This window comes from Anneissia japonica, unplaced genomic scaffold (assembly GCF_011630105.1).
Source record: "Anneissia japonica isolate Jap-2015-1 unplaced genomic scaffold, ASM1163010v1 scaffold288005_len623695_cov211, whole genome shotgun sequence".
In the NCBI taxonomy this organism is placed as follows: Eukaryota; Metazoa; Echinodermata; class Crinoidea; order Comatulida; family Comatulidae; genus Anneissia; species Anneissia japonica.
In genome coordinates, this window is record NW_022701263.1 from 350,702 (window position 1) to 374,629 (window position 23,928).

Genomic DNA, 23,928 nt, shown 5'->3' on the forward strand with positions numbered 1-23,928 from the left:
ACAACTGCTCTTGGAGAAGCGTATAAATGCATGTCGTTGCCAAGTTGTTGCTAACGAAAAAATGTGAATTATAGGGTAATATGCCCGCGCGCGATCCAAAAGCGGGGAACACATAGGTTTGTCGCGTCAAAGGGATCTGTTGCCGAGTGATCTCCTTCTCAATAATACCTCCATGGTTCAATTATATTTTAAACATCAGCATTTTATGTGGCCAACATAGGGAACGGCAACAGATTTGTTAAAAATAACAATGCACTTAATAAAATCTAGTTCTCAGTGGGGAAAAAAATTGTTACTTTAATATTTTCGTTTTATCTTTTAAGCATTTGAGTCATCTATAACAAAGACTGTCAAAATCTCAGAATATTTGTTAAAAATAACAATGCACTTAAAATCTAGTTCTCTGTAGGAAAAAATTGTTACTGTAATATTTTCGTTTTGTCTTTTAAGCATTTGAGTCATCTATAACAAAGACTGTCAGAATCAATGCATATAAGGCAAAAATCAAAGATCAATTGAAATACTGTAGGTCACAAACTAATCATATTTGCCTGCACTCATCATGGCCCCAAGGCTTAGACACATGTGTTCTATCCCAGAACATCGAGGTTACAGTAAAGTTTAGGCTTGCCATGGCCATGTCATGTGTGCCTGGGGAGCAACAATATAATGAATAACAGCCCACAGCTGAGAAGTATTGGAATTTCAGGGGGTTTATTCCAGTTTGAAAACAAACTGTACACAACATTATTAGCCAATTAGATTGAATATGAAAACACCTGTATGCTGGACTTTAGCTCATAAATATTCATATTTTAGAAGTATTTTCCATCTCTTGGGAAAAGGACAGAAACCAGGGTTAATGAATCCAAACATCATTCAATTTCAGTCCAGCACTGACACATACATGCCAACACTAAAGAACTGAAAAATCGGGAGTTTGAATGTCATTGTCACAGTAGAACCAAGCAGAGGTGGATTTGTAAAGAGGTGTCCCCCTCTCATTCACTGGGGAATGGTGTGTCCGCTCTTACTCACTGGAGAAAACAAGTTTGTTCCCTTCTGGGAAACATTTTGGTGTAGCCAATATGGGGAAAAGCAAAGGATTAAACCTAATGTTAAAAACGATATTACGCTTAAAATCTTGTTCTCTGTGGGAAAAAAATATGTTACTTTATCCCGGTTAAGAGTTGAAAGGGTAAACTAGTATAATCTTTCCATTTTTACTTCTTGAAAATATTTAAAACTTCTAAATTGATATGTTATGCATATTATCTCCATACTGCCCTCTCAGAAAGTATTCTATCATGTTGAAAACAGATGAACAAGACTATGTGCAATACTACTAAAGCAATTAAAAATAATACACACAGAATATGAGTATGGTGACTACGAAAAACGACAAACGTGAGGCCATAATGGATTCTACGTTTATGTTTCGTTCTTTATTTGAACATTGTCAAGAAGGAATAGCCCAAGTCCAAAATGGCGACACAGAATACACGCAGGTAATGTACAGCAAACCTAGACAGTGGTATATACAATGGGGAGGTGTGATATCGCGGAAAAGGCGTACTGTAACAACAATAAATCTGGTTCAAATTAATTAAGAATTATTTAAATATTAATTTGTACGAGAAACATGATTTGGTTAATTATTTTCCAATCAAATTTACACATTAACAAACTTGTGCTGTACTTATGCACACAATATAGACCTGTACTACATACTCTATCACATTCAATATCAAAAACACAGCATACAGTAGGGTGAAGGAGTGAATAAGTACAATATGGTGTATTTGAATTATACCTTTTAAATATCACATTTATTAAGACTGAGTCAATTATCCCTATGAACACAAAACAACACATAGTATTATAAGATGTGCTAAAGCCCAATAAATAATAATAACTACAAATAATTATATAGTGCCAATTCAAAAATTTATCAAAGGCGCTAGGTGAGGAAATAAAGCAAGTTAACGTTCCGGTAATAGATACGGTAAGTTTTAAGATTTTTCTTAAAAGGAAGCAAATATAAACAAAAACATAAAAACAGTAAAAACATGATCAGTTTAACACCCTTGCCCACATGTCTTCTATGGTATTAAAACAAAAAATTGTTACAAAAAAATTAATTTAAAAAAAATGTTTTCCCCACTTTTTTTATATTTTTTAGTAAATAGTTAGGTAGAGTAGATATTGTTTGTCTCAATCATGTATTTTACTTTGAACATCAATGCACCAGCAAACAAAATAAAAATAGAGTCACCTTTCCTCATCACTTTTCCAGTCTAGATAAGGTGATAAACTAATAGGTAATACTTTTTATAGGGCCTAATAAGGATAATTATGCAATCCTCCGGAATGGTAACCTATAGAATGAAGCATGTTTACAAAGGCAAAATGGCATAATGGCCCATTCCTACATTAACAATAATAATGGGAGAAAAACAGTTTAATGTAAAAGCCAAACATGCCAGAAACCATATCCTTAGACTTTTTTTTTTGGTAAAGTATTTACATGGGATTAAGCTGTTAAGATGTTGTAGACTTTTTTTTGGGTCAGCCTATAAAAAAGCCGTGAGGCTTATCTACTTAAAAATGCTTAAATCCATCTGGAAATTTTATTTTAATAACAAAGAATCAAAGACGAATCAATGACAGAGTAACCTTTGCAAGGCCAGTTGCAAGCATACAGTACATGTATCATTATTTCTAATTCGATTTTCATCCTTCAAAATTATACACAATATTTACCATGAAAGCCATCTATATAGGCCTACAGTCGGTTTACAACTTTTAAAAATTATACACCATATTTACCATGAAAGCCATCTATATAGACCTACAGTCGGTTTACAACTTTTCAAAATTATACACAATATTTACCATGAAAGCCATCTATATAGGCATACAGTCGGTTTAGAACTTTTCAAAATTATACACAATATTTACCATGAAAGCCATCTATGTAGGCTTACAGTCGGTTTACAACTTTTCAAAATTATACACAATATTTACCATGAAAGCCATCTATATAGGCCTACAGTCGGTTTACAAATTTTCAAAATTATACACAATATTTACCATGAAAGCCATCTATATAGGCCTACAGTCGGTTTACAACTTTTAAAAATTATACACAATATTTACCATGAAAGCCATCTATATAGGCCTACAGTCGGTTTACAACTTTCCAAAATTATACACAATATTTACCATGAAAGCCATCTATATAGGCCTACAGTCGGTTTACAACTTTTCAAAATTATACACAATATTTACCATGAAAGCCATCTATATAGGCCTACAGTCGGTTTACAACTTTCCATGGATCAATTAATTAAAAAATATAGTCTACTGTATAGTACATTCTGCACAGGTTTACATACTATTTCAATTCATTTTTTAAAATAAATTACATAATAAATAGTAAGTTTCATGTCTTGCAAGCCTACAACAGTTTCTCCCGACTTCGGGCACTTTTCCCTGATGTTCAATTTGAATTTCATCTGTTATTTTTCAATGACCTTTGTCTTTTTGCTGTATGTAAATTTAAAATTTGTGTGATTATTTTAAAGTTAAAGTTAATTTACTATAATTTGGTCAATATATAGCAAAATAAATATTACTAGCTGTTTAAGAGGTAGAATATAGTTTACTTATGTGACTTTTATTATAGTAGTAACTGTATGACACACTTAGAGGATCAAATAGATTCCATTATGTTCCCGAGTGATACAAATTGGTTGAAAAGGTGTAGCGTCATGCAACAAACTTCATTCCAGCTATCATGATTTACATACGTATGAAGACAAATTGAGAATGCTAGGTCACACAATATTGCACTAAAGAAGACTACTTGTAATATAATTTAGTTAAAGCTTCAAAATTGTGAACATAATCGGAGCACTTTCAGAAGCAAATTATACAAGACATTATGTTATCGGGGCACAACCAAAATCTTGGTTTTACGCATTGAAACAAACTGTTAGTTACTGTCAATGATGCGGAATCTAGTGGCACACCTTCACAAATTCTTTTGACCTCAATTTAATAGGTAAATAGGTTAAAATGTCAAAAAAGCATTGTTATATTTCTACTACTAGTAAGGCCAACTAAAAAAAATAGTAGTTTCTCGTCCTAATATTTTGAAACAAGGAGATTGAGCCAGCCAGATTTTCATACATTTAGTAAAAATAAAGGAAATAAAAAAATTTTAAAAATGTTCGTCAGGCAGAGAAAATAGATGTGCGGGGGGACAAGAAACTAGTAATTTTTTTTATTCGCTCAGTCGGCTAATCTGGTGGTAGCCGCTGTGTGTGCGCTGAACCGTGGAGATCTCTAGGTCCCCGGTTCAATTCCCATCGCTGCCTCTCCTTGTGTTTCAGCTAGAGGGCTGAAATACAAGTTACAATAGCGCACCGTCTTTCGGATGAGACGTTTAAGCCGTTGGTCCCGTGTGCATTATGGCCCATGTGCACGTTAAAGAACGCAGTACACTCTTAAGAAAAGAGTAGGGGATTGTCTCCCGGTGTACTGCCCAATCACAACCAGAAGGACCCCACTGGATATAAGTCTTCTTCTAGACTTTCGTGGTCTTCTTCTAGACTTTCGTGGGCTATCCTTGGTGTTTACACCGAATAAATCCAATCCAATCCAATCCAATCCAATTATACCCTATTACAACCTTCACATTGCACAATTTTGTGCATCAGGAATTTCTACAATAACAGTGGACCAGATAATACTTTAATTATAAATTTTTAAGCCAATAAGCTTGATTTTTTTTTAATTTCAGGCCAAATCATAAATTGCATAAAGAGAACAATTATAGATGATGCGATTACGAGTGTAAACAAGTGCATAATTTTTTTTATAATGCATTTTATTAATTGGTATAATATATACAAATGTATTCTAATCATAAATTTGGTTAATTTTTGGTCTCCGCATTATTTTGTTAAATTTCTGTAAAGGCAACCCAATAAAATACCTACAGTAGGCTAGCTCCAGAAACCATTGGCAAGCCAACCGTTTCTAAATTCTACATCCACATTATTTTCGCAATTTAAAAACGTGTCACAGCATTCATAATTATTAAACGATTAAAAAAATATAGAATAGCACCATGATATGCACTTTGTCCATGACATTAACTTTTGTATAGCACAGTAGCTGGCATTTACATATGGTATTTTGAATACAAATTGATGTCCTAGGATATATCAATGCAGCAGGGATCACCACTATCATCTATGACTTCCTATAGATGCGGAAATTAATCGCTTATATTCTTTATTCTAATAATACTACTTTATAAAAACAAGCTCAGCAATACAAACAGTAATAATGTCTATACTATATACTGCATGCATAATAACATGCTTTATCCTTCATCACTGTATGAGTAACTATGAATATCAGCTCCCTGGGATCAATTCCAAAATATTGTAGCCAGGCTAGTAATTGGCACATTAATGTACTCACTTGTACTCGTAGGTGAAGAGAAACAACCATAAGTGCTTAAATGGAAATGAAATGGATTTTCGATTTTTTCCATTTGAAAATAACATTTTTATAATTATTAGGTTGTATTAGAAGGGTTTTGTATACAAAATATGGGATTACCCGAGGGCTAGGAGACGTTAGTGAAAATCTATAAAATTCGCGAGTGACGTCATTCGCGAATACATTACCACTCTCTCTACTCACTCTGGTATAGTTTTCTGACGATAACTTTTTTAAAATATAAAGTGTAACATTTAAATTTCGTATACTTTCATAATAATGTATAGTGATGTTTTTTATATAAAAATGTAAGCTTACAAGCCATCATAAATCAAGTAAGAAACGATTTTTCGCACAAATAATGACTCAAGCATGGCAACCTTTGCAAATCTAGAGAGCCGGTCATCAGCAATGCGTATCAAGTACAAGACGTTCAAGAAGTTTTATCGCGACAAATTTTTGCTTCGTAATCCCATATCTTGATCTCTATATTTGATAAATATTATATGATGTCTGACCTATCAGAAGATACTGACATTGATTTCGACGACGTAAATGAATTTGAAAACGATTTCGACGACGTAAATGAATTTGAAAACATTTTCGCAAGGAATCAAGCTGTGAGATTATTTGAAAACGAACCTAGGCTAGCGGTGGTAGATGGAGCGGAGGCACGCGAAGAAGTACTCCTCCCAGCTGGCATGGCTGAAATGTAACGTAAAGCTGACCGTTTAGTTGCATTTGGCCTACCACGTAATCTTCATTTACGACAAGGAATAGAATAGTTGGTGTGAAATATTAATTTTAAAAATCGTCATGGTATCGTGTAATCGTGTCTAGGCACAAACCTACTTGGCAAATTGATGGCATTTTAAACAACTATCAAAACTTTGTGCGTTTCCGGCGGTCCAGCCGAGTTACCAAACTTCATTGAGAGCCGGCGACCGTGTATGTAGGTAATCGTAATGGAGGAATCTGTTTACTTCCGTATTGTCGATATATTTTATAAAGTCGCATTTTTCATAAAATATTGTATTATCATGTTTTATTATTGCATTTGTGTAGTTGATTTATACATTCATACAAACTTGGTAAGTGTTTATGAATTCTGAAGTCCATTTCATATCCATTTTACCTAACGACACAAGTCCAATACAAAGCAAGTGGTTCTAACCCCCAACCTCAAGGTTGACAATAAGTTCATGAATTACAACTGCTACGCTAAGCACATAATACACCATAATGATTGCCCTGTGTCGTGTTATCGCATTTATCAGCCCATCGGCGACTATTCAAATATGGGCAGATACCTGGAGTTTATCAAAATTGGGCAAGTAAAATGCACAGTAGATGTAGCAGTTAATGCTTTATAAATTGTCAACGCAAATTTTCTTTTATAAAGTAAAATGCAAAATTCAGGACTCTCTAGATGAGCTGGAGCTGAGAATAAACTGACAAAAAAAATTTAGTATGACTATTGAATGCGAGGTAATTGAAGTAGAGATAAATGGCTAGGTGGTTATTAGATGCTTGCCTTCTGATCCCAGGGTCCTAGGTTCAATTCAATTCAAATCAATCAAATCAAATCAAATAATTCTAACACGCAAAAATGGGTTGAATTTTACAAAAAAAGTAATACGGTTCAAGCTTAAAAATATAATCTATCAAAATTTTAAAACAATTTCGACAAAAGGAACCACATCATAAAAACAACAAAAAAGTAATATGGAGTTCAACGGATAAAATTGCAAAAATATATATCAATATTATAATTGAAATTATTATTATTATTATTATTGTAGTAATATTATTATAATTATTTTAATTACTGATTGTATGAATGAACATAGCATTCGCTTGTGTAGGGAGTTCTTACCAACCTTGAAACAAACCAAAATTTAAAAGATGAACTTTTTTGGCTGTTCAGTTTTGAAATTTGGGTTTTCTGAGATGGTAAGGGGAGGAGAAGCTTTAGGAAGGAGGTGGTGTAGTCTAATACTAATATCAGAACCCTTCCTGTTAGTATTGCAGGATATTTACTGATGACCAAAACAGTCCCACTCCCTATAAACCTCATATTGAGATTTAGTTTGTGCAAAGCATTGTGTTGTGTGTGTATGTTTGTCTTGTGAAAGGGATTGTCACCAATCATTGGTGCATGTGTTGTGTGCCTAAATACATAAATTTAAAAAAATGACCATTGATGCCTAAAATAATTTGGAATCCAGTAACTGTAAATTTGCCCGTTCATGTCACATTTCCAGTTGTGCAGGTTGGGGCTAGTATGGTTCAAGTACTCTTTTATTTTCTGTATATTTTCATATAGGTGATAAAAAAATTGATGTTTAAATATCATTACTTAAGTCTATACAAAAAAAAATACACAACCATTTGAAACCTAGTACTGTAGTCATAGATACAGATTGATTGACTGGTACATCTCAGTCATGACTGACATAGATATGGAAAAACGTTATTTAGTTACAGTTTGCTTGATTACTGTATATTCAACGAAGTGCTAATTAATAATAATAATAATAACAATAATAATAATAATAATAATAATAATAATAATAATAATAACAATACAGTATGTAGGTTTTATATAGGCTCTACACAGCTAAGTCTCAGAGTGCTTTTCTACATTACCCCAGTCATTGGAACGATGCCTATGGGGAAAACTCCATAGTTTGCTGCATGAAATATATCAGTGCATTTTGCACTAAAATTTCTATCTCCTTAGGTACCCACTTATACTCCTGGGTGGAGATAGGCCTGTCTCTTATACACATCTAGATGTGTATAAGAGACAGCCGTAATAGTGCTAGGCCTATATTCTATAAAGTAAAGCCTCAAACTACCTCGGTTTGGAGTCTACTAATTTAAAAATCTTCCCAGGCTTTTCCAGATATAGCTAGAACTAACTTAATCTTTGGCGTTTTTTGATAGCAGATTATTTTTTTAGATTTCAGTGGGCTAACCCCGACTCAAGACAAGCTTGCGTACAAACTAATATGCACATTCATATAGAAGACATGTTCACACGCATGATCTTTTTAAAATTAAAAATCAAAATTTTAAAATAGATATACATTTTAAAAACAAGGACAAAGGTACCCACTTATACTCCTGGGTGGAGATAAGCAATGCAGATAAAGTGCCTTGCTCAAGGACACAAGCAAAATATACATGGAGGGCTTTAAACCTTGACCTCGAGGCTGGCAAAAAAAAAAAAAAAAACGTTTAAAATCACAAATTCTGAAAAGTAAACTTAAAGGCTCATGGATGTGGTGGGCACTATCCAGATTATCAAACTTTCTTTGACAAAAAAACTGTTGTATGCCCAAATATAGTCATGATGTGTCTATATATGGTCATAATGTGATGTCATCATTACCATATTTAGGCATGGCACATACATGTTTTTGTCAAATAAAATTTAATAGTCTGGAGAGGATCTTACAGATTTTTTCACCTAAATACTTAAACAAAGAATGCCAAGCCAAAACCATCTAGATGTTTAAAATAGAATACATAGTTATTATACAGTAACAATTAAAGATAGTAATTCTAGAAAATTCATTCTCATAAGCCACTTTCATACAGAGCTACGTTACCAAAATATTGCAGGCATCTTCCCGCCATTACCATCTTTATGAATAGGTCAGGGCTTACTGAAGCCACAGTGGGGTTACGCGGTGTTCCATCTCAGACGTAGTAATATTACCCCACTATTACGGTGTGTTTCTTCAGCGTGTCTGAAATGAAAGCAAGTCACATTCCCGCAATACTCCTTAGGCGAGACTTTCCATACATTATTTAGCAAACCCTTCGACTGCCAATAATGATGATTTTGAATAAAAATAAAGTTTTATTTTTGTCCAGTTAGTGCTACGAAAAATGGAAATTTAATTTTTTTTTTTAAATCATATTTTTTTATTTTTTTTTATTACGCCCTCCGCTCACCTGAAATTTTCCAAAATAAGATATTTCTTCCTCAATTAGGCCTATATAAATTTACGTATTATCTGTTCTCAAAAATTTACTTCTTGTTGCAGCATATAAAAAAACAGTATGTACTGCACATACCAAATGTAGAAAAAATAACGTCAAGGAAATTATGATATTATTTAATGTACATTAGTGCAATTTTGTAGAAACATTGAAAATCTGTGATGATTAAATTTCATTTCATTTCATTCATTTCATTTTTTATTTCACTTGTAATTTGCAACTTAACTACTACAAGTGCCGAGGACCACCACTTTTCTTTACACAGAGCATCTTGCAGATTCAAGACCTTTTTGATTTTAATGTTGGGATTCTTATGTTTAAATTAAATTGTGGGAGGGTTAACCAATGGCTAATATAACGGTATTATTACCGCAAAATATTGCCAGAGCCTCTGTCTGAAAACGGCTATGAACTCCAACCACATCCAAGACTATATTTTAAAGAAAACGGCCAGCAAACCTCATCTGGGGAATTCCATCAATGATGGTCACGGTGTATCTAAAATGAGATTTAGGCCATTTTATAACCAATATTTGTATCTATAAACAAGTCTTGATTTTTAACCAAGCATCTATTTTTCCAAGCACAAGTCACATTGATAACGGAAGTATTGGCTTTGCCCTTTGACCTTGTATTACCAGGCCGAACAAAGCAGTTAACCTATTAAATATGGAATGCATTCTGATCTGATAATGGTAAAAGTAGTAAAATTGTTCAGGGTTGAATTAATTTCTATTGTAACATTTTATTTACAATTTGAAAATGATTTTAAAAGCTTGTATGTACTAAAGTGATTTTATTAAAGTACAAAATATTAGAATTCTTAACACTGTAGGTCTACAATTTTAAGTCCTATATTGTAGGCTTTATTACATTTTATATTTATGTTGTTCATGTACATTTACACCTTCTCATGCTCACTCACCTAAACTTTATGTAGATGGTTACTATAAATTATATAATTTCTATTGTCTTAGCATACTGTATCCTTATAACTTGTGGATGCAAATTTTAATAGTTAAATACCTGTAATATAACTCATTGAAAACTTCTTATTTTTGGTTTGCAATCTGTTATTGAAAGTTAATGACTTACTGTACAGGTAAGTGGTTCTTTTTTTAAATGAACAATTCAAATTTTACTTTTTGAGGGTATCTATTGTGATTTTTTGGGTAGCTAGTATCCTTACTCTTTAGTACACCACATTTTTTTTACAGAATTTTGCCCAGGTTTAGTGTTCTTATTTTTTGCCGATTTCAGGCTCAAAATGTTTTTATTTTGTTCTTTTCAAACATAAAATTAGTATTTCACAGCAGTACAGTATATTACTATACTGTATTATAGAGAGTATAACAGCCACATTTACTGGAAATAAGGTACAGATAGATTTGTTGGTTTATCTATTTAAAAAATAAATTAAACCCTCATTTGACATTTTTTTTTTATCTCAGTATCAATTTGTTCTTATTTTGTTCTTGATTTTTAAGAAACTTTAAGCCACAGTGTTTTTATAAAATGTGGTGTTATAAAAAAAAGGAAGTGTATACAATATCCGTTATCAATTGGAAAATTTAAAAAAATGATTCAATTGTAGCAAGTGCAGAATCTGTAGCTTTCTATTCCATTGGCTATTTTAAAAGCAGACATTGTTATGTAAAGTAAATATTATTATAACCTACTCAGGTGTATTGAACAATGTACATTTTAAGGTTGTTTTTCACAAACAGAAGGTATATAAAAATAAATATTTTACCGCAACAATTCAATATAATTATAATAATAATAATAATAATAAAAATAATAATAATTGAAAATTTTCCATAGTAATTTTTTATGTTAGCTTTGAAAGTGGATATTGTTAAAATTTTTTTTTTTTTTTATAGAATTACCAAGTTGAAAAAAGTATACAGTAGTAACCAGTAAACTAAATAAAATTAATTCATGTGTACATTTTAACTTGCATAGTAAGTATACTGTATAATCTATATAAATGACATAACCATATTCATCTATACAATAACGAAACTATTAAATAAAAACTTTTTTGAAGACATAACCAGAGTAAAAACATATGATCTAAATTAATGCTCCTTAACAAAGCTGTGTGTTAAGAATGTCAGCAAAAAAAATATAATTCACAAAACATAATTGAAAACACAAGGAAGATCAGGAAAAATCAATTCTTGGAATTAAATTGTTTGGAAAAGCCCCATAATAACTAACTATTATCATTTATCCAGATGTACTAACCACACTTGAACATGGTTTAAGGTCTCGCTGCGACAGATTTCAAGGAAGCCCTTCAGATGCATTGAAGCTAACAGGTACGCAGAACATTAACAACATGAATGTTAATGCCACATGTACTCCGATGATGACTCTGCCGACGATCCGCGAATCATTAATGAGGGCGCAATTGCAAGAAACAAAAACTCATCTTCAATTCTTTTCTTGAAATAAAGTCACTTGTTTACGTTGTAATAACTTTAAGAAATCAATACGATATTTTGATGTACTATTATCAATTTTAAAATCTATGTATAATAATAAATGAGTATCTTGAAATTATGAACTAAACAAACACATTAATTTGAGAACATACAAAATTAAACTAGAAATTGCAAATTGCAAGTGAAGTGCTGCGAAGTACAACTGCATATAAATGTTCTTCGAACAAAATTATTTATGCGAGTCAACTGAAATTAATGAATAATAAAAATATAACAAATAATATGAGACACGACCCATTGTCTATATTAGAACACAAAGTCGTAATTTTTCATTTTTGTCAAAAAGTGTCTACAGTATAGTGGTGAATTATGGTTTAGGTTTTTTTTAATAAAGTTTCAAAAATTTCTATGTATGTGGAAAATGTAGTTGATTACCAAAGGTTACAATTTTTATTTTGAAGACTGCATGGTCTAGGAAGTGTACATTATAAGAGACAGGGCCTATACCATCCTAGCTAGTCTAGGCATAGAGTAGGATTTTTTATTTGGTGAGATGATTTAGTATGGGGAGTTTTCAAGGCGGCAAATTTTCTAGGGGCGAGTTTGTAGGGGCAAGTTTGTAGAGGCGAGTTGACTGCCAACGCACTACACAACGTAAGCATGATCGAATTTGAGTCAACTCGGCACCAAGTCAACTTGGTCACAGTTTCGCGGCCCCCTAGTATAATACATTTTTAATTATCTGACGTAGAAACATAGTAAAAACGGGCGTTGGTACCATGTACAATATGCCCGTCTACAACAAGCATCATCTAAATGTAATAATTAGCACGCTGAAATAGGCTAGTAAATAAGTTTAACTGGGTTCGTAAATAATATTGGCCTCAAAATATTGTGGCTGAGACATGGGCCGATTAAACGTAGAAATAGGAAACCTATAAATATAGTAAAAACGCTGAATAGTAATACTCGAGCGTCGCGACATGCGGACGTTGGTACGTGTAGGTTAGTCTACAAACGTCGCCTAAAGTAATTGATTTTACCTGGCAGAACGAAAGAAGGAAACTCCACTTTTCAGTCGTCTTAGGCCCTTGTTTTTTGACAAACAATGACCTTTCAGAGGTCAAATTGTTGTCAAGAATTGTTGTCAAGAATTGGCTGCTTCGCAGCAATAAGCATAATTGTACAAATTATAATTATAATGAATAATTAAATTAAACTACATAAGGCATACACTAGTTACTGCAAAACTTTATTTAAATTTTATACATCTTAAACTTTCCAATAAAATGATAGCTTTATATCAAACCAATTGGCATACATAGATCCTTGACCTATCATTCTCGTTCATGCTACTATTTTCTACATAAATTTTTATGTACTGGAGCACTATAATGGGTATTGGGCTTCGCTCTGGAAAATGTTATTTTTTCCAGCCTTCAAAATGAAGATAAGTGGTAATGTACGTGACGGTAATGGGATGGCACACTAGCCCACAATGGGGGTTGTATCCTTCCTTCCTAAATAGCAAAAAATACCTTCCTGCTTATGTCCCTAATGTGCACACATCCTACTGTCCTCCCAGTATCATAGGCCTAGTATCTGGCAGGCCTAATACTAGATGGTGGCTCTTTGTATTTAAAGTATTGCATCAAAACTTTCAAAGAACATTCCACATGATGGCAACAAACAATCAGACAGCATGCTATATTATTTTTTTGAAATTATTTGTCATCGCATTTAAAGAATGAATGAACTACAAGAGTACTGTACATGCATGCATTGCTTAATTCAGTAACAGTAAAGGTAAATGTAGGAGAATAACCCAAAACAACTCCCAGCGTCATTGTAGTGGATGCATAACATGATTGATTGATTGATTGATTGATGTTACGATAATGTGTTTTATTAGCTATTATTCATAGGACAGTACCTGTCACTTATAGATGACTTCAGACAATAGAGCCTGATTTTTAGCAAAAATTTTATTTTGCTGTACAAATGACCTTTGATATATGTTAATCACACTACATTAAGCAAAATTAACAGTAAATACAGTAAGAGTAATTTTTTCGTTTATGTATCAAAAGATGAGATGCACACAATCATACAGTATTGTTTCAATGGTTTGATCATTTATTAGGTGTTTGATGGTTAAGAGGCACCATTTTTATTTTTTATATATTTTTTTATTTTATTCCTTTGACACATGGTCAATGATTACCAATAGTGACTTAATCATGGTGCTATTATAGGTGGCAATCCCTTCACATGACAAACATAAACACACGATGCTTTACATAGACTCATACATTATGAGGCTTAGGGAGTAGAGTTGTTAAAAAATCCTACAGTATTTACCGTGACAGGATTTGAACCCATGACCCTGGGACTGGAAAGCAAGCATCTTTACCACCAAACTATTCAACTCCACTCCATTGAGGCTCTACTTGTTAACGAGAACCAGCAGATTGAAATTGATAGTAAAATGGATTTGTTAACTTAGCAACTCTTATGTAACTTGAATACAGTATATAATTTGTTATAAAACCGATAATCTTCATTATATTTTGAGAGTCAGCTTATCACATCCATAAGGTGTACAACTCTGTACATTATGTAACTTGAATATATAATTTGTTATACTGTGCAACAGATATCCTCATTAAAGTACTTTATTTTGAGAGTCAGCTCATCAAATATATACAGTATCATTTGAGATACATGCGAGGTTATAGGTTATTAAACTGTTGCAAATACAATCAACACATCCTTCCCCCTTTTTCGACTGGATGGTGTGGTGCATGTATCACTGCTGTAACCATAGAGAAAATAGAACAGAAGGAGTAACATCGACTTTATCGCTTATCTTTAATCCAATTAAACAGTCAGTTAGTGCCTATTAAATTGCACTACGGCCACCCGCGGAGCTTATCACAGCACTATCTCTTTGTACACATAGCTCCTCGCCGCTTAAGTGTAAACCCCTATAGACGCTCTGGCGTTAGTGGAGTACTTAATACACAAACATTTAAACATTAGAATTAAAAAACACATGCGCAGTTCATCATCCACGGTTTGTTTGTGTGCGTGTTTGATATATTCAGACAGAGTTTTTTTCGGCGAGAAAATGCATACTTTAAACGTCAAAATCGGCTTAAAATAACAGTTTCTTTTATCAGTTGTAAGTATTGGCTTATTTTTATTGTAAGAACGAAAGTGATGTCAATAAATAATGTTTGTAAAGTGTTCCGGTTGTTGCAGGTTAATAAAATTTAGTTCAGACGAAAGTAGAAAGCTGTATCTTTCATTTGGTACACTAATTAACCGTGTCCGGTCATGTCCGGTCGAGATATTAAGACCATAATGTGGCCTAAAATCTGTTCGATCGGCCTCTGTAGCGCTCATGTGTAAGCCTAGGACTACGCTTAGTAGTCTCATTTGCAGTTACGTCCAGATCTTCACTTTACTTACGATTGTCAAGTTTGGCCCTTAAAAATGAAAAAAATTAAAAAAAACTGTTCACTTTTTTATTTACTTTGCCCACGTATTCTTTTGTTTTTACTAATTATAAATAACGAAAATAATTTTGTTGTAGGCCTAGGCCTAGGCTTTATAGGCCTAGGCTAGCTGTCTGCTGAGTCCTGCCCATGGTCCTACCTATCATTTTCATTTAAAAATCATTCATTTAAAAATCATTTTCTCCAGGCTAGGGGGCCGACCGATTATTTTACAGTAATTATATTTATTTAGCCATAGTCTATAGATACTGTAGCCTAGTTTTGTCCATATCGACAGGCACACATTTATATTTATTGATTTTGCAACAGTTTTTCATGTTGGAAATGCTTTTTACTTCATTTTATAGAATCATGAACAACCACTCCATCTGAGGTCTTCCTGAGAATTTCCTGATGATGATGATGGCAAGAAACACCATTGACGAATTGCATCTTCGAAGAAAGAAGAAAACCAGATCATGTGTGGCATGCCAAGTTTTTTTCCAAACCAAACGGTTCTTTTCAGAACCACCAAATTACAAATGAGATTTGAAGTTGTCTTCTTTGCTTGTCATTATTCTAAATATTTGAAAAGTAAAACAATTACCCTAACTGTATTAACTCACCATTCATCATACTCACTATCTGATCAAAATTATGTACATTCATCACTTCACTAAAATTTCATCTGTGCATGATGCAGGATACATTTTAATCAACAAACAAATATTGCACTTACGGTACCGTTAAGTCTCACCTGTGTATTTATTACCAAATTAGATTTCTACTATTTACATAAAGCCCATCCAACAATTTATGACAGTTCCTTCCTTTTTTAAAACTTTGCCACTTTCATTCTTTTAACATACACTTTTAAAAAAGCATGGTTTTTATCCAACATTTACAACTATGCAGCAGTTGCTTTAAAGCATTAAAAAATTGCGTCTCCAGGTCTTTTGCCAATAAAATAACATGCTTTGCATTATGTGATGGGTCAATGTTGATGCAATAGCCCTTCACCCCTCCAAAAATAGCATCGTCTTTCAAAAATTTACTTGCCGGTCTATCAACACCTGAAAAATAAAAGTGCATCCCTGTGAAAATTTACCACTTACATTAGTCAGTATATCATAGTTTTTGATGAAATGGGTGGTGGAGAATTATCATAATATATTAATTTTTATATATAGTTAATCAGTAAAGAATATAATAAAAATGAAAATGCATAAATATTAAATTTAGTATTGACACACAAATTATCATAACCCAGGCCTAGCTACTATGCTGCATAATTACAGGCCCTAGTCTATCAGCAAGTAGTGTTGGCCTATGGTAGGCTCTACACTAGGCCTACTAACTTTTATTATTAATGAGTTAGAGAGTGTTAATATTGCCCAGGGCCTTAATTGTGTTCTGGTAATGGCCATCACGACATGTACCAGTGGTAAGCTAAGGCCTAGTATTCACTAAAACTAACATAGCTAGGCCTAGGCCTTTTTAATTAAATATCAAAGATCAAGAGGATCGTGTAGGCCGATCCTTGGCTATTCCCAGATCTACTCCCGGTCTAGGCCTATCTAGGCTGCAACCTGCCCTGTAGGCTAAAAATAATACACTTGCACACTCTCTTCGAAACACATAATGCCAATTAAAACATCACCATTTAAATGGTTTTCTATTTTCCCTGTTGCCTCCAGTTCCTATAGGCCTAATTAAGGCCTAGGGCCTAGGCCTAAATCGATATTTCAATCACGACGATCTCGCTCGCGATACGTTGCTATGTTATGATTGTAAGAGTTATCGACGCATGCGCGTTTACCGATTTCAGCTTATCTCGTTGTCAAGTAGGTTACGTAACGTTGAGATAATTACGATCGCGGCGAGGAGGTCTGTACCTTTGATCTTCGCTCGATGTTACTCCTTCTGTTCTATTTTCTCTATGCTGTAACATACCTCTCACATTTTAAAATTTAAATTGATTGAGGTTAATTAACACATTACCATGGGACTTCCCTGTCGTCCCTTTAATGATCAACTTGCAAACAATTAATATCTACTTGATCTAAAAATGCAAACCATTTGTTAGCTTTTAAATGTGAAAATTACTGAACCGAGAAAGTAGATTAATTATAGTGATATGTGACATTAATTACCACCAGGCTTTCTCACTCCCACTGCTACTTAACATATTTCTAGGTTAATTTGTTTAGAATCAATAGTTTGCTAAATGAAGTAATTTCCCTTAATATACTGTAACATACAGTACTTTCATCATTAATTTATATATAAGATAAATATGCTATATATGGTGCTACTGTAGTAATGTGCGTGTACTGATGTGCATGCACATTATTATTGTGGGTATCTTTGGTATTGGAGGATGTGTGTAGATTGCTTTTACACCACACCATAGGCTTAGCCAGTGAGCCGTCCAGCCGTCTTTTGGATGGCCAACAATCATTTAGGATGGCCACTTTTACTGTGATGGCTTGGATGGCTTAGCCTAATCAGCTCGGCCTACTGTAGCCTACTTGGGCCTGGTCTACCTTTAGCAAATTTTTTATATTCTTCAAATCTATCGATTGTTACTTAAACTAATTCTAAATCATATTTACGTTTGATAAAAACAACCTTTATTGATTGAATACGATGTTTTCATACCAATATTCGGTGGGGATTCCCAAAAATGTAAGGCTTAAACATTGCCTACTGTAAGGCTTAAACATTGCCTACTCGGTGAAAATCATTTCCTGATGATGACATAATTAATGTCGAAATATTGAATCCCAACACGATGGCGTGTATTTCAATACTTGGAGTATGTATTATACTTTCTTATCTGAGATTAATCAGTGGACCTTTCGGTGAAAAGTTCACTTACAAAACACGTCATATGTTGAAACATTTATAGCCCGCTGGAAAGTGGACGGTTCTGAGTCGCCCACAACGCCTGCACTTGGCTCTGCAAATACAATACAGTATTTGAAATTTGGTTCCCCGACATAATACTGTTGTGTTTGTAACTCTCTGGTTATAATTAGTTCATGAAAGAGTTGTTGTTAATGCCACAAGTGAAATTTTATTAGTCAACAAAATACAGTATAGGTCTAGGCCTATCTCTTAGTCTTGATTAGGAGGACCTAGAGTAGAATTTACACTAGACTAAGGCGAGAGATGAAGATGCACCTGCATTGCCTAGAAAAATTATGTCAGTAACCGTAGCCGTGCGCAATGTCTATAACTGAAATATCTTTGTGATAGCTAATTCAACACTATTCCTTTGAAGACAAAATTTCAACATTTAAACATCTTTAAATGCCCTCTGACGATCATAATTTTCTTCTTTTTTTTGAGTGGGCGTGGCCCGCCCATTGGCTCAGGGCCACGCCCACTGGCTGCCATTTTGGACAGCCTATTACGTTTTCTGGCTAAACCCCTGCATCACACTAATTGTTCTTGGCTATTAATAGTACAATTGGCATACTGATCAGCTCAACAAAAAATATCCTGGTTATTCTTCCTTGGATAAAAGGAAACGTTTATACATAGCTATTCGCACTGAATTTTAGTGTTTATTTTTGGTCAGAGTGAGCAGGAAAAAAATGGTTAGTTTGAACAAAGAGCCCAACGCAAATATCATCATGCACAACAAGTCTTTAAAATGCTTGAAAAGTGAACTTGGAAGCATGTCAGAATGGTTCAAATGCGTTCCCTCAAAAACACACCAAGGGTGCCAAATCTTGAGGTTTTCCAAGGAGAGTTAGGCCTGTGTTCTTATAACTGTGAGCAACTAAATATTTCCACTATGAATTGAAGATGGCTCTAGGGCCATGATAAGCCTAAAAACACATACTTAATATGCTGGGTATGCGAAACAAGATGGGTCTTGCCTAACTTGGAGGTTTGACATTAAAATCAGTATACAGTATACAATATTAGCAGGCTATAGTATGACCAGGATGCAAACTACTGTACAATCTCTAAATACTGTATGCCTAGTGTCAGAGGGTCGTTTAGAAATATTCATCTGGTACCTATAACGTAGTGTTGTTTAATCATTAATAAAAGTTTAACAAACAATAAATATATGCTCATGGGCGTACGCTGGGGGTGCACCCCCAGCGTACGCCCATGAGGATATATTTATTTTTTGTTAAACTTGCCACTAGTATCGGATTGTCGATGCCACAGTAAAGATCAAAGGACTGTACGCACGCGCTATGTTCGAGAGCGGAGATGTGCGTCCTTTTGTTGAATTGCCTTGCTACTAGGGCCAAGGTTCCTATGTGGGCATTCGTGGAATATTGCACTAAACTGTATTTGCGATGATGTAAACATGGCAACAAATGATGAGGAGATGGGAGACCAAGTGTTAATCCGGCAGTTTCATTTTTATTGTTAATCGCATCAAGGCTTTAGCATAATGCGCTATTTAAGTCAAAATTATTATAATTATTATTATTATTATTATTATTATCTTTATTAATATTTTATTATTAATCCTGGCATCAGGTTTTTTTTGTTCTGCTTGTTTAGTGCCAATGATAAAAAGGTGTAGTAGCTGTGGGGGCTGTAGGATATTTCTAGGGGCCGAACTGTCCGACAGGGGGACTAAAGCCCGTAGGCCAAAGCTTGTGGAAGATTTTGAGAAGGTGTTCCCCTTCCAAATGAGATATTTAAAGAATTAGGAACCTCTGGATGGCCAGAAATGGCACTCAGATTGTGACAAACATGTGTTGGCTTGGCATGGGCCTATTCTTATATTTGTTTTAGTCCGACTGCCCGATGAGCTCTGTTTGATGGGTAGTGGGGGTTTGACCTGTCCGGTGGGGGCCCTACATTAACTATGGGTTGGACCCAACAATGGTTTCACTATACCGTACTGTACACGCGTAGTCTAGCTTCGGATAGAAGCTGCAAAAGGATTATCCTGTCAAGTTTGTTTTCATCAAACCACAACAACCACAACACAATTCTATGCTGTAAACCTTATCCAAACCACAGCATAAAATTGAAGTTTTTGGAGTGTCAATTCTATGCTGTAAACCTTATCCAAACCACAGTATAAAATTGAAGTTTTTGGAGTGTGGATAAAGTAAAGTTTTCTGTCCATACTACCCAGGAAAGTCCCTAGAGTCCAATCCATCACATTTAAGACAGTTGAGTTCAAGTTGGACAATGAAAGTAAACAACATTCCATAAATGTTTTCCTCTTATCATACAGTTTACTAGTCTTATCAAGGGTAGGGGGTATCGTCTTTCATATTAGTTATGGCTTTAATATTTGTCAAAATAGAAAATCATTAAATAGGGCACGACATCATATCCAGTTTTGCTTGGGTACAGATGTTCATAACGAACAGATATCTGGAAAGTCACTTTTGCCTGTTTACAAAAAACATTGAACATAGGCCTACATGTCACATCAGTGGCGACGCCAGGGGGGGGGGCTTAAGCCCAACACCGGACAGGTCAAGCCCCCCCTGCCGGACAGAGCTCGTCGGGCAGTCAGACCATAACATATAAAAATAGGCCCACACCAAGCCAACAAATGTCTGTCACAGTCTGAGAGTGACATTTTCGGCCATCTAGAGTTGATATTCTTTTAAAAAATCTCATTTGGGAGGGGAACCCCCCCTCTCAACCCCTTCTCCCAGCTCAAACCTACGAGCTCATGTCCCCCTGTCGGACAACTTAGCCCCCCCCCCAGAAAATATATCCTAGAGCCGCCACTGTGTCACATACATACACACGAAGGGTATCTCAAAGGAACAAATAATAATAATAATAATATTAATAATAATATTAAATAATAATAATAATTGGTGAATAATGCGACACATTTAACTTGCAAAAGAAGATTTACGAAAGGATACGATTACATATTCCATTAAAATCCTGCCTCTCCCTGGGCAAGAAACTCCAGTGCATACAGAATTTAGCCTAAGCCTAGGCCTAGCAATCCATATCGTACGTAGCACGCTGCTGACTTGCCTTGCTGAGCGAGCATTTTCGCACAACCACACACCACAATAATTACAAATATCAAAAAACATATAAATTTCTAGGCTCCACTACTAGGCCTACCTGCTATACTCCAGGACAATAACAATATCCACACGCAGCAAATATAAACTTTCACATCAGTAAAAATAGCCATTATCGTGAATATACACTAAAAGTCATCTTTAGTGAGTGTGAAACAAAACGATTTTCAAATTCTTGCGCAAAAACAGACCGCCGTAACATTGATTCGATAGATAACACAACCACCACCAGCATGTACGCGGGTACTATACTCTCTCTGCTGTACGTTTGACCGTGACCGCCGAGCGAAGGTCAACCATCCATTACACACGGCGTTCTTCTTACTTGTTTGGCCAGCGGATTGGAAAAGTCGTCGATGGGGAACCGATGACCCATGTCGATGTCGTCCAGGGCACGTGTGTATTCCACGTAACACCAATCCTCCCCCTGCTGTTTTATTCATGCGATATCGAATGTCTTTGTGATCGTTTTGAATGTGTTTTGAAGCATTACATTCGCGTGTAAGTAGGTTCGAAGTATTAAAAAAAAGCTCAAAAGTAGAATCATGCTAGCTAAACTGCCTTTGTTGTTTTTGACATTGTTATTTATCAATGAATATGTTTTTATTTTGTATTATGTAACAATAGTCAAGGCCCCTGATTGAATGCAGACGCCAGTGGAGGGGATGGGAAGGAAACATTTTTTATATAGGCACGTTCTAAACTCACTACTAACATCTTAAATCTCCAACAACTGTCCAGGTTCCAAATGAATGATCATCAATTTTATTTTTCCTGTAAATTTTATCCTAAGAATGAATGGCCGAAAGAGAAGCGCTCGCTTCGATATACTTTTTAAACAAGTACACATAAAAACAAAATGCCATATTATATGCATTGGCCTCTCTTTGGCCACACCTAGTAGGCCTATTTTGTCAAAAAGTAGAACTATTTACAAACTTTGATGTACACCTATATATAATTTGATACTTTTTATAGTTTTCTGCCTGGAAGTTGTTATCTTTATGCGTTAAGATGTTTGGAACTAATTTTATCGGATGAGGTTTAAGTATAAAGGAGTAGAATTAACATTAACATATTGTGACAATTTCAATACTGTTAACTACATTATTAAGTCCGTTTTAAACAGACAAATAAAAGCAAATGATACGAATTAATAAATGTAAGAATTAATAAATGTAAGAACAATTCCCAGTATTCTAGATGGCGCTATAGCAAATTTTCGCTTCCTCAGGTCAATTTCGCCCACCGCTTGATTTGGACGATAGAGTTCTCGCATTGAAAAAATGAGGCGGAAGTCGTGCCCAACGTAGGCGGCGTCCTTCTTTTTAACCATGCAATTTTCCTATACTTCGTGCCCAACGTACAGGGCGCCCTTCTGTTGCTAAGTATATCCAGACGCAAAAGGCGCCCTTCCTTTTCCACTAATGGAGGAAAACTTTTTCACTAAGAGTGCGTCCGGCCATGCGAATACGATTCTGCCCTGTATTGTTGTTTTATTCTTTACTGATTCATGATTTGCTTTAATTGTTTTGTGTATTATTTGGATAATAGCAACGATTTCTACCGCCACGAAGGAGGTTATGTATTCACCGATGTCACTGTCTGGGTGTCTTTCCAGTTTGTTTATATCTAGTATCTTTGTTGAGAATTAATAATAAAATACGCGACGACTTGGTAACGAAAGTTTGGCACAAGTTTTTTTAGATCCAGCTGTAGGGGGAGTCCCATTTTTCGTATTCCCACCATGCATTTCGGTGGAACACGGTGGAACACTTTTTTTGTGTGGAGAACTATTTGATCACAACTTTGATGATGGCAATAACAGTAATACCGCCCTCTCTAGATATCTTCCATTGAGCCATGGGAGCACGCATCAATTAAACAAAAAGTTTAAAATACACCTTATGTCCATATAACACTAGAAAGCTTAAATTGAAAAAAGTTACAATAGTGTAACAGAAGAAAAAAAAGTAACGACCCTGATGGGACTCGAACCCACAATCTTCAGCTCCGGAGGCTGACGCCTTATCCATTAGGCCACAGGGTCGGGCATCATGGGTAAAGAATTTCGTATGTATTTATAGAATTTAACAACATAATGTGCCTTTTATTGTTGTTTTCCAAATTTTTTATATTCATATATAGGTCGAAGCTTATGTATTCTTGTGGTTTTTAATAGGTGCCTATATTTAATGATATTTGGAGAATTCTGATATTGCTGCTGTATTTTCTTTGCACACGCGGCGACTCTCATCAAACACACGTGAAGGATCGGAGTGGGGGCGGCGCGGCGACGACCAGCTCGCTCGTGTCAAAGGTTATCAGTGAGAGCGGTGAAAATGAATTCGAAGTGCGTGATTGTTGTGATGTGAAGGCCCAGGCATAGGACTATAGGCC

The 23,928-nt window shown here is 34.7% G+C and overlaps 1 protein-coding gene and 1 non-coding gene across 4 annotated transcripts in view; both read right to left on the bottom strand.

Moving 5' to 3' along the window:
* The window catches only part of LOC117103509 (protogenin A-like), a 96,206-nt gene extending 74,182 nt beyond the window's left edge, over positions 1-22,024 (bottom strand). For all 3 annotated transcript variants that reach the window (XM_033244066.1, XM_033244067.1, XM_033244065.1), the window contains exon 1: positions 21,569-22,024. In XM_033244066.1, coding sequence (XP_033099957.1) covers positions 21,569-21,641 — 73 coding nt within the window. In that variant the 5' untranslated portion in view covers positions 21,642-22,024. The remainder of the gene's footprint in view (positions 1-21,568) is intronic.
* Positions 22,025-23,505: 1,481 nt separating this feature from the next.
* Trnar-ccg lies at positions 23,506-23,578 on the bottom strand. Its single transcript has one exon. It is a non-coding gene; the product is annotated as a tRNA-Arg (tRNA).
* Positions 23,579-23,928: the final 350 nt, after the last annotated feature.